This window comes from Leopardus geoffroyi, chromosome C1 (genome assembly GCF_018350155.1).
Source record: "Leopardus geoffroyi isolate Oge1 chromosome C1, O.geoffroyi_Oge1_pat1.0, whole genome shotgun sequence".
Lineage (NCBI taxonomy): Eukaryota > Metazoa > Chordata > Mammalia > Carnivora > Felidae > Leopardus > Leopardus geoffroyi.
In genome coordinates, this window is record NC_059328.1 from 209,166,060 (window position 1) to 209,178,351 (window position 12,292).

At 41.4% G+C, this 12,292-nt stretch overlaps 1 protein-coding gene across 7 annotated transcripts in view; it reads left to right on the top strand.

Annotated features, from left to right (window-relative positions):
- The window catches only part of NYAP2 (neuronal tyrosine-phosphorylated phosphoinositide-3-kinase adaptor 2), a 268,785-nt gene that overhangs the window by 222,325 nt on the left and 34,168 nt on the right, over nt 1-12,292 (top strand). Inside the window, exon 7 of one of the 7 annotated variants that reach the window (XM_045481493.1) lies at nt 465-5,934. The exons of the other annotated variants lie outside the window; for them this stretch is intronic. Coding sequence (XP_045337449.1) covers nt 465-476 — 12 coding nt within the window. The 3' untranslated portion in view covers nt 477-5,934. Of the gene's footprint in view, nt 1-464; nt 5,935-12,292 lie in introns of those variants that run through there. 7 annotated transcript variants of the gene reach the window in all.

Sequence of the window (12,292 nt, forward strand, 5' to 3'; positions counted from 1 at the left end):
GTTGCCGTAGACAACTCTTGCGTTTGCTTTTATTTTTCTATGTGTGTACGGGTGGAGGGGGTGAGTTGTGGCGGTCTGTGTTCTCATCCGGAAGGGAAAGTCTTTCTTCTCTGTGACTGCTGAAACTTCCTTTGCTGTTTGTTACCAAATCGTTTTTTTGTCTCTGGTTCCCATCATTCTGTAATATTAATGTAGTAAATTTGTACTCTATGTATTGGCTTAGTGGTTATTTTTTTTTTTTTGAAAAGCTCTTCCTCTCTTCCATGTTTTGTGTACTTTTATACTGTCTCTGAAAATTTATCAACATTTGATAAATTTATCTACTTTGTTTCATGTAGATTTCTTTTTAAATGTTTTGTCTATAACACTTGCACAGATGTTGTCAATGAATTTGTACATATCTTTCAGCTCTTATCCTATTAGACTGTAATAGTTGTGGCCGTTTTGCTTTTATTTCTATTTAGCTTGGAGCATGATTGTAAGACACTGTGGATATCGATGTCCTTATAAATATTCATATACCAACTCATCTGGATTGAACATGGCAGCCAGTCTTCTTTCTTAGGCTATAAAGACAAATTGACCGACCAGATAATCCAGATATTTACCAAAAACTGTAGATTAATAAGGCGATCTTTAAATAAATGATTTTCCTCTCTTACACCAACAACATCAGAAATGTTCTCAGAAAGAGAATGTAAGTGTTCATGCATGGTAAATAAGATCTCTATTATCGCTTGGAGAAAAGAGACAAGAAATAAAGGCATAAACTAAAATATCATTTAATCCTTTACAGTAAGAGTATGTTGCTCTGATGTTCATTTGGGTACGTGGTTGTCTCTGGGGAATAATCACGACACATAAATGTCTGTGTATAACTCACCCAATAGAAATTCAGTACGTTGACTTAATTTGTGAAACTTAATTGTTGTTAGTGTTAAGTATTACGGGTGTTAAATAGGATAATGTCGTCCTGGAGTGATTTCTCTCCACTCTCCAGCTTTAATCTTTGCATTCATAAAACTCTTCTGAAATAGGAAATTATAAAATATAGTGAGGGTACCTCCATGGGAACTGTCCGTTACTGATTAGCAAATTACATATTCATCAATTATTTAAAATGTCAAGCGATTTTAAAAACATAACTAAGCAGAATAATTGCATTTTTTTTCTAGTGGGAGACATGGTGCTGTTTAGTTTTTGGTCTGGCTTAAATGTGCACAGGATTTGATTTATGAATATATGAGTTATCTATAAACACGAGAGATGAGAGGCTTCTCTCAAGGGCATCTCAAGTGTCATTTAGATTTCCTTGTGTCTTAATTTAAAGTGTTAAATGCTTTCATAACTAAATGTATCCAGCTCAAACACTTTGGGGGTAAAAAAAAAGAAGAAACAACAGGACAAGGAATTAATAAATAAATAATGTAATTAACCTCACTGAGATAAAATTAGTTTCTTAGTTGATTCAGAGCTATTTCAAAAAATTACATTTACTGATATTTAAAAATTTAAAAATTGAATCCAGAAAGGGGAGAAATTTAGCTGTCAGGAGATTGCATTAATATAAATGATTTTCCAAGGACACGTACCTTGCTATTACATTACCCTCAGTATCACGGGGAGGTTTTGTGTTCTTTGTTTTGTTTTGCTTTTTTCCTAATTATCTTTATAGTTGCTTCATCCTAGACCCCTTTAATTGTAAGGGTCCCTGGGTTAAAATGATAGCAGTTTCCTGGGATAAACTTCTGAAATAAAAACAAGACAGGATTTTTGTGCTTTCGCATTACCAACTCTTTATTCACCTGATGGCATACTCTTTATTCTTCAAAATATAGCAACATGAGAAAGCCCCAACCAGCAGAAATTCTGGCCCACATCCATATGGTAGATAGGCTGTCAGGGTTCTGAACTAGAAGGCTAGCCTCTGAGACTCTCTTCTGTGGCTTGTGACTGGTTGTAGTATTTGCCTGTTCTTGTACTAAAGAAGTAAATACGGCTCAGAAGATCCTTGCTTTGCATTCCTATGACTTAGGACTAAAGTCAATGGTTACCTGTTGAGGATCTCTTCTCACCCAGTTCTCAGACCCTTGACTGAGATGTCTAAGTAACAACCCTTTGTTGTGTTGATGACACTGCCCTTTGTTCAGTAACCCAAGGCGGTGTTGACTTGTTGACTGTAAGAGTGAATATTCGTACACCAAGTAGGCTATGGAACACCTACCATTATCAAATAAATATACCCCCCCCTCACTTTGGATACCAGGATTCCCAGTAATTATTTAATAACAGAATGTGTAATAAGAGATGAATCCACCTCTCGTTAGAAAATCATGGAAAACCACGTGATCTCTTTCAAACAAACAAAAGCAATCACCGATCCCTAAAATAATTCCAATGGGTGCTTATGAGCTGAGAAAGTTGGCTTTAGGATGCCTGTGCCATTTCAGCCATATTAAGGGGCATTACCGTTCATAGAGAAGGCACTGTGCTTTCTTTCAGATTGTTCATATCTGATCCCTTTTCCATTTCTTCAGTAGAAGCTTTTGACTTGCCGTTACGTGTCATGGTAGGAGCTTTCTCAGAAGTACTGCAAGAAGGGTATATACAAGTGCCTGATACTGCTCCAGCAGAAAAATACAGAGGTGCCCACAGTGGCCCTCCAGGCCTAGGCCAATAATGACTGTCCACCCCCAAAGAATCTAGAGACAGTCCTTAACTGACTGAGCTACAGAGGAGCCTAGGGCCAACAGTGACTGCCTACCATCTGCATTTGTGTATCAACAAAGGTCAAGGTAACATTGCTGGATTTTGCAATCTTTTGGTCTCAGGTAACTACAGCAGAGGCAAGATTTGTAGAAATACATAATCTTATCTGACTGGAAGTTCAAAAGACGTAAGTTAAAATGTAAAGCTCAGGAAAGAAGTGAGTTGTAAAGCATGTAGAGTCCAATATTCTTTGAAATTCAGAGAGATGAAAACACATTACTTTCTTTGTGAATTCACTCCAGAGTAAGTAGACTAGACAAGGGGCAGGAATTTAATTGCCATGAAGCCGCATATTTTGGCATTTGTCTGAATGTAGATCTTTGGAAATTAAACCGAACTTCTGTGCCTCCTGTGAAAAAATAAAACCTTTTCTTTTCCTTAGTTATAAAAGCGAAACTGTCTAGTGGTCACATTGAACTTGGAGCACATGTAACTTTCTCTTTTTTCCTTATATAATAAAGTGGAAAGCCATTGTGTTCAGAAGAAAGGGGGCGGCCACCTTTGTAGACAGTAGAAAGGGGAGTTCATGTCATGCCCCCGATTCGGCCGAGAACAAGCCTACCTCTGGGAATGGGACCCCCATTCCATTGGCAATCATACCATCTGTGGTCTTGCTGCAGCAGGTGATAGGACAGCCGCTAATGCTCTTGGCCACGTGAGAGCCATGCTTTCTTTCAAGAAGGGTGCCGCGAGGCTGTGTCTCTAAACAGAAGTGCCAGTTTTCCTTGGAAAAATGTTCCCAAAGAACGTTTGCATTTGTGTTTCAAGGAAGGAAGGAGACGAGCACCACACCCTCCACCGTCCACACACTCACACAATACACATGCGGACGCGCTCGCACACGCACATACACACACACGTAGACACTGACATTTACATACACTTACGCTCCATGATACACACAGACTCTCACACACTCACGTATACATATACATACTTGCTCACACTTGCACACTCAATCACTTGTGAATGTACCCACTTCCCATTTGTTAGGTAACACATCCCCGTGTCAAATCAGAGAATCCCAGAGTAGTGATCACATCACATCACATCACAGCATCACATCGCCATAACAGTGATCTAAGTGTTGAAATGAAACTTCACCTTCTCCCTGAGGCTGGCTAGTTGATCTTTCTAACCTGGATTATCTCTGATGATCCTTGATCTTGGGGAGGGGTTGGGAAAAGGCTGTCTGTACTGTCCTTTGGACATACATTTCAAAGGCTGACAGACCCAAATCTCTTTGGAAATCTCACAGTCGCCTCTGAAGCCATTATCTCTTGTTCTGTGGGCCCTCTGTGCCATGACAGATGCCTCTTCACTACCTAGGACAGGCCTCACCCCGGCGTCTTTTCTGTGTCCTCACAAGCTCTTAGCCGGGCAAGCACCCCAGGTCCCTTCAGCCTGCCCCTTCAGTATGATTTCTCAAACATTTATTCCTTTCAGTGCCAGTCCTCTGGACCCTTTCCAAGCTCCTAACATCCTCTTTCGATATTTGATGATCCTGCTGGGGCGTAATGAGAGCCAGCCTGGGCTGACTGCAGAGCAGAACATGTTCTCTTTCCTCATGGATGCCATAGCTACGTCTGCAAGCCAGCATCAGGCCAGCTTTTCTCTTCTAGAAAGAGCATGTTGGGGTGGCCAAAGCTTGGCACATGTCCAGCATGTGTTCTGGCCATGCCTGGATGTCAAAGTTATTTTTGAGATACCCTTATAAAAAAAGGAAATTAAATCATTCAAAGATACGGATTAGGGATCAGTATATATGATTCTGTGCCCAATTCAGGGGCATACCTCTAATGGCCAGCACACTGTGTGAGAATCAGTGATCTTTGCTGACTCACAAAGTTTCTCCCTTGATAAATGTCATTCTATATATGTCCTTGAAAAAATGTTTTTCTCACACAATCTAACACTGACCCTTTCCTTAATTTTCTACCTCTGATGCAGTGGGATGTGTTGATTGGTCCCACAGTCTCAGTAATGCTTTGTCTTAAAGCTTTGAGAAGATCACCGCTCTGTCTCAGGGTCTCTGTCAGTTCTGGGCTTTCATTTAATTTTCCAGATAGTCAAAACATTTGTACATAGAACTTGTCGGAGCCTGGAAAACATAAGGAAGGTGAAAGACAAAGGGAGACCGAGTATTTTAACATAAATACTCAAACTAGGACGTGGGAATTCTGATTCCATCCACTCAATGCCTACCTACATCTCTGAATAATGTAACCTTAAAGGGTATGTTCCAATTTAACTTCACCTTCAATACATGGGAGCAAGTAGAAAAATAAAAGAAACAAACGCTAAGAATAAAGAAGCCTTAATGATGCTTTCTCCTTAGAATTTCCATGCCACCATTAGCATGGATGTGGCTTGTTTTGCCAAGACTATACATCCTTTATTCTGGCGTTAAGCCTTGCAGACCTAGAACATATGTATTAAGAGGTTTCATCTGATCAGTTGTATATATATTTTCAAATGTTTGCTATCTAGAAGCTGAAGTCTTGTGGTGGATGGGAGGGAACAGTGTTAGGCAAGGAGGGAACAGAATATGGCATGTGCCACCCCAACTTAACACAAGAAAGGGGTCCTTTTCCGGCATCTCTTTTTCAAATGTTGAACAAACTTTTGTTGTTGTTGTTGTTAAGACCCTGTGACTATTCCAGTTACTCTTATGAGACCTGATCCGAGAGAATGTTCTGCATTGTCTTTGTACTTTACACAGCTGATTCGATTGTATGCTCATCATTACAGTGCATGATGGGAATGGGGGAAAGGCAGAAACAGAACACACAACCAAGCAGCAAATGTGGAACTCACTTCATTAACACATAGCTTCCCACCACAGAGTTTCCTTCAGGCCATGGGATAGATTTTACAATGACTCCTATTGTTTGCTTCATTCTGCATACAAGTTGACTGACATGTATTTCCAAATATGTAAAAACTCAACAAGGATACTTGAAAAACCCTGCTACCTTTACAAGGCAACCATCGTCACGCTCGCTGGAGAAGGGTTTACCTGTACTAAGTTAAAATTGTAAAAGAAAGTGTTATGTTAACAAAGATTATGTTACAAAGAAATTATAGTTATTTGTTATAATAATGATATTTACTGAAGAGATTGGACCTAGCCCTGTGAAATGTGGAATAAATTCATATTATAATGAAAAATGTCAGTGTTTATATTGATCTATTGCCATGCATTATGGCAAAAGTGCATTACAATAATGCAGGTGTCCAAAAGCAAAAACAAACAAACAGAAAGCATTATCTTATGTGTGCTCTCAATAATCCTGTCTGATTGCTTTATATAAATATTAGCCTTTAGTACCCTATAAGACTCTCTACAATTGTTTTCATGTTTAAAGAAAAAAACCCCAAAATTGTGTTGTTACTTTTAAATAATACACAAACCCAGTAATATGTTTAATGAGATATTGGCATTCTTTGGTTTCCACTTTTATACAAAGAATTCAAGTAGCAGGGACTCCGATTGCTTTTCACAACACACTACAGTATAGCTAAGAAATCTGACCTGTTATTCAGGCCTCATCCTGTGTTAACTTTTGTATATTTCAGGTGGCGAAATATTTAGAAATCATCTTTTAAAGAGCAGTATTCTCATGAGCGGTCTCGCAGTCACTCCATTATTGAATAGGATGAACTGAAACAAACGTACCCCCATGCCCTTCTGCCAACCCCCGCCCCCCACACATATAATCTTGCCATTTATCCCTTTAGAATAGGAGGCAGAGTGTACCAAATGAGGACGTTCTAGAAGAAGTCATGAACCAACTGACACAGAGAGGTGGGGATGGGGACAAAGGGACTCTGAGACTGTACATCCTCTGACTGCCGCAGTCCCTGATATGTGTGCGTGTGTATCCTCAGCATCAGAGTTGATAACCCCACCCACCAGAGCTGTAGGCAAAAGTGTGAAGTAGCTAAAGTCTATAGCCAGCATCCTTGAACTCGTGGAAAAGACCAAACATTCATTGTTCGGATTTCTTCAATGAGGTTTAGCATGACGAAAGCCATGTGTCGCTTATTGCCATCTCTGATGTGTTTATTATATTCCAGGACTGTTCTGAGAGCTTCCCCACATCACCGCAGGCAAGCTCTCAACAGTTCAACCAGTGGGTACCATTGCCATCCCACATTACAACCGAGGTACTCAAGAACCTTGTCCAAGTTTTGGACCTGTTGGATGTCAGTCTGTGATCTTAGCTACTCAGCTGAATGAAAACCTGAGCTTTTGAGGTGGATTCGATTAGATTATGACTGTTAGACTCTTGAATCCACCAATTAGTGGCTTGTGACCTTGAATACATTGTTCAACTTTTTGGAGTCTGTTTTCTTATCCGTAAAACGGGCGCGGTGTTACCTGCCTGGTATAGCTGATGTTGTTGTTGTTGTTGAGGATTAATGAGATAGCATATGTAGGGAAAGTCTTGGATAGACAGACACAAACTGCTAGAAAAATACTCATTCTTTCTCTTTTCCCGGATAGCTTTTCCTTCTTCTGAATAGTCAACTTTCCTGCTTGCTAGAAAATCCTAAGTGGGAGAGTCATTCTAATCCGTGGGATTCCGAAAAGGATGGGCACGGGGGGAATGGTTGCATCCACCCTGTGTTACGGACCTTGCACAGAACTGCTAGTGCGTGGTGATAAGAAAAGGCAGACAGACCTTTAGTCAGTTTTATTACTGATTTTAAATTCTCTGGACAGTGCATCTATCTCCCTCTTGCCAAGCTTCTGAGCTGAATTGGTTTTTCCCACCCCCTCCTTGGTGTACTTGATATGACTGGATTCATTGTTCCTTTTCCAAATAGGAAATTAGGTACTCGGTGATTCACTACACAACAGGAGTCCGCATTGGGCATTTCTTCCTACCTTATCCGTCTCATGTGTGCCTTGGAAGCCAAGTGAGTAGAAACCAACTAAGGCTATGGTTTCAGAATTCCACCTGCCCCCAGTACCACTTTGCTCTCCTATTTGAGTTCAAGTATGAATGAACGTGAGGAAAATGTTCCGACCGCTGAGGAAGGAAGCCATTACTTGCTGGGGCCAGGACGACGGGTATAGAGAAACAGGTTAAGCTTGTTACCCACTTCCACACTTAAAGCTTTCCCAGACCATGGTTTTAAACACCTGACTTCTAACCCGCGTCTTGCGGAGGGAACGTGTGCCAAGACTAGTCCAGATACATGGGGTCAGATGGCACCATTTTGTATTTCTTTTTTTTTTTTTTTTATGCTTATTTATATTTGAGGTGGAGAGAGACAGAGCGCAAGCGGGGGAGGGGCAGAGAGAGGGGGAGACACAGAATCCGAAGCAGGCTCCGGGCTCCGAGCCGTCAGCGCAGAGCCCGACGGGGGGCTCGAACTCACAAACCGTGAGATCATGACCTGAGCTGAAGTCGGACGCTTAACCCACTGAGCCACCCAGGCGCCCCACCATGTTGTATTTCTTCAGCCAAGTCACAGACAGTGGAATCAATATTGTTTAGTCCTTTCTAGCTTCCTTTATTCCTCTTTAAACGCCCAGAGTGTCCTTCTTTACTAAACTAACGATAACATGGATGTGTCCAGGAAAGGAAAGCCGACGATTTTCTTTTCTTTTTTTTTTTCTTTTTTTTTTAATTTTATTATATGAAATTTATTGTCAAATTGGTTAAGCCGACGATTTTAAATCACATCGGTCCCTTCAGTTTATTCCAGGTGTTTTCAAGCTGATCTTTCAAGTCCCCAATTTCGTGTCAATTTTTATTCAACAATTGAAAAATAGAAAGTCGGGGGTGGGGGCGCTGTCGAAAATATTTCACTGCTAGACTTATTCCAAATGTCCGGTATACTTAAAAGTGAGGCTTTGGCTCAGTCTAGAGAAGAAATGATCAATTTATCATGGTAGAGCTTGTGGGAGTCGTATACAAATAGATAGCCTTTGAAGGACCATTAAAGCTTTACAGATTGATAGCTCCATTTGAGAGCTAAATGCTATGGTGGTGTTTTGCTGCCGGTTGTTAGCGGAAGTCCACAGAAACCTTCATCATGGACTTTAACTACGAGTAGCAGGCTTTAGATGGGGCTGGCCCATCTAACGTGGCGAAAGTACTGTAACGTTAGGCGGACCCATAGCGCCACCTAGCGTCCAGAGTGTGCTTTGCAATCTGTATTTGGGTTCTAAAACTAAATGAATCCAACAAAACTGCTTTATGACAGAGAAAATATGCTGTTTGCGATAATAACCATAATGCTTATAAGAACCCACAATGAATACTTTTGATATTTGTTTTGGATAATGTTCATGACTTTAGTCTTGTATTTTAGGTTATCTAACTTAAAAAAATTTTTTTTCTAATGCTTATTTATTTTTGAGAGAGAGAGACAGAGACAGAGCACGAGTGGAGGAGGGCCAGAGAGAATGAGGGAGACTCAGAATCTGAATCAGGCTCCAGGCTCTGAGCTGTTCTCACAGAGCCCGACACGGGACTTGAACCCATGAACCATGAGATCATGACCTGAGCCAAAGTCAGACGCTTAACCTACCGCCAGCCAGGCGCCCCTAGGTTATCTAACTTTTAAATATACCTTTCTGTACTTTTGTGGGGAGAGGCATGACGAACCACGGCCAGCGATCTCTGAATGTTGTGCATCATTTATGATGAGATGCAGGCATTTTCATTAGGACTTATGACCTCTTCTGTGCGTTGTAATTTTCTGAATCCAACCTGAGCCTCTTGGAAAGGAGATCATTTTTCCTATATTGCATTCTGAGAAGAAAGCTAGCAGAGAAAACTCGACTGGCTGAATGAAAGAATTCCTGTTGATTGCTTTTGTTTATCATGAACATATTTGAAACATATCACTTAGGATTCTTTTCTGAAAAGAGAAGCCTCCCTAACTAGTGGGTAAAATTACCTCCAACTTAAGTTGCATGCAGATTAGGAGGAAACCTTTATGCTACATTAATGTCGGGTTGGGTTATACTACCCTAGACTCAAAATAATAAATACACCCACATTATGAGTGCCTTAGTCAAGAAGCACTAGAAGTCTTTCCTTTTCCCACCACTGTCTGTTCTTCATCTATGGGCAAATTGTTGTTCTCTGTTCTGTACTGCAAATAAACATTATCTTTCCGGTCGAAAGCATCTTCTCCAAAGAAAGTCAATTTGTAAAATGGCTTTTGTTGAAGAGCATCTGGGTGGCTCAGTCAGTTAACTGTCTGACTTCAGCTCAGGTCATGATCTCACAGCTCGTGAGTTCTGGTCCCACATTGGGCTCTGTGCTGACAGCTCGGAGCCTAGAGCCTGCTTCGGATTTTGTGTCTCTGTCTCTCTCTGCCCCTCCCCCACTCATGCTCTGTCTCTCTGGATGTCTCTCAAAAATAAACATTAAAAATTTTTTTAATAAATAAATAAAACGGCTTTTGTTGAGTGCCTACTATATGCTTGGCATAATGTTCAAGATGTTTTATTACCTAATTTTATTCTCACAACCTACATATGCAGTAGATAACATTATCCCCATTTCACTGATGGGAAAACCAAGGCTAGAGAGTATGTTACCTGTTGAAGGTCTCATTGCTAGTAGTGGCTACGTGGACAGGAGGTATGAACCCTGGTGGTTCTGTCTACTACATGTTTGTTTTCTTTTCTACCAGAAATAGCTGCCTTTCCGAATGTGCTCTCTTTGTAAAACCCACCTTCCTTCATTTCTATTAATGTCATTCATTGATTTATTTAATCATTCTTTGATTTTCCTGGGTCTTGCCTTTGAACTTCTCTAGATTAAGAGCTAGCATAACAGAGGGTCAAATTCAACTAAGACTTCAACTGAACAAGGTACCACCTCGGAGCAGGATCTCCAAGAGTGAAGCAAGGCTGGGAATGTAGCCCCTGGAAGGAGGCTCAATGACATTGACTGTCTCATTCTCTTATGGACCGTGGACTGCTGTTGAGAGAAACCAGCCGTGGAGGCGTGGGTGCGTGTGCGTGAGTGTGTGCACGTGCACAAGTAGGAACGCGGACACCTGTGTATTCTTTGCACACACTGAAAAGAAAACGCACCCCCTCACACACATGCACACGTACACACAGCTTCTAGAGCACTGATGTAGATTTAACCAACAGCACACAAAAGACAAATAATGTATTCACCATGATTTATCCAGCTTCTGGGCTTCCACGGGGAATCTGCGAACAGACACTTTAAAGGGGGAGGAAGCAACCAGACTGTCACTTCAAAGCCTTTGTTTCCTAAAATAAATGCTGCATTAGAGGTAGTTAATAATCCCTAGTTGTCAGCTATTTTGACAGGGATCGTATTTGGAATACTGCATTTAATGACTTAGTTCCCAGGAAACGCGGGAGTTACCAGAAGGGCCACAAGGTGTCAAAAGGAATCATACCCAGCCCAGTCATCTTTGCCCATGAAAAGGCTGAGGCTCTTCAGGAGTAGCCTTTGCAGTCAGTCACTTATCCTCCAGGATGCAATCTAGAGAGGAACCCAAACTGTGCTGTCGTTTGACCGATGCTAACAAATAATGAAACAAGGAACCTTTGGAGAAGTCTTGCATTGGAAGCACTTAACATCCATGGTTGCTTTTCCCAGACCTCGTGGAGTTTCCAGGTCTTTTGATTTCTACATCCATATGAAATGAGATAATGAATGTAAAATGACATTTTAAGCTAGAATATTTAAATGTAAATGCTTATTTTCAATCATTTATTATTTAACACGTAGTTCCCCACCCCCCTTTTTTTTAACATTTAACTTTGAGCAAAGAAGTGCAAGGCACTGTCCGGAAGCCTTGGGGGGGAACAGGACAGGCCACAGGACAGGAGAGCAGAAGACGGCAAGACTGGACCCACGCCAACAGCTCTAGGTTCTGGCTTCTCTCAGACCCAAAGGTGTCTTGGAGAGTGATCATGAGGTTTTATGACAGGTTCATCCTTTTCCCCAATGGGTGACCATTCTCTCGACTTGTCCCCATATCTAGCCTCCACACCACAAGAGACTATGTGTTGACTCCTCAGTGTAAAATTCTGTAAAGTGTGCCCATTGCTTACAAGATGGATGATAAAGGGCTTTGCCTGGATTTCAAGACCTGTATGATCGGCCCTGGTCTTTCTGTCCACCTTCATTATCCAGCACCCTATCTGGTGCATCTCATGCCTAACCACATACCCTGCACGGTTCTTTCCCACTTTCAAATGTCCCAGGGATGCCTTCAAGATTTGCCTAACATTTACGTCTTCTTGGAATACCCTCCCTAATCTTGGGGTCCTGGAAACCAGTGCTTATCTGTACATCAAACCTGGAATCGGTGTGAGAGCACAGATAGCTGTAAATAGGGTTGTGATGGCTCCTAGACATAGGGTGAGAGTTTGAATGGTTGTGTTCTCCGGCCACAACCCTCCCGGGCATATCTCCCATCCCCATATCTCCCTGTACTTTGTACTTACTACGCCTTATTTTTATATAAAGTAAAGGGGAGAGTGTTCGGGTTCAGAGCCGAC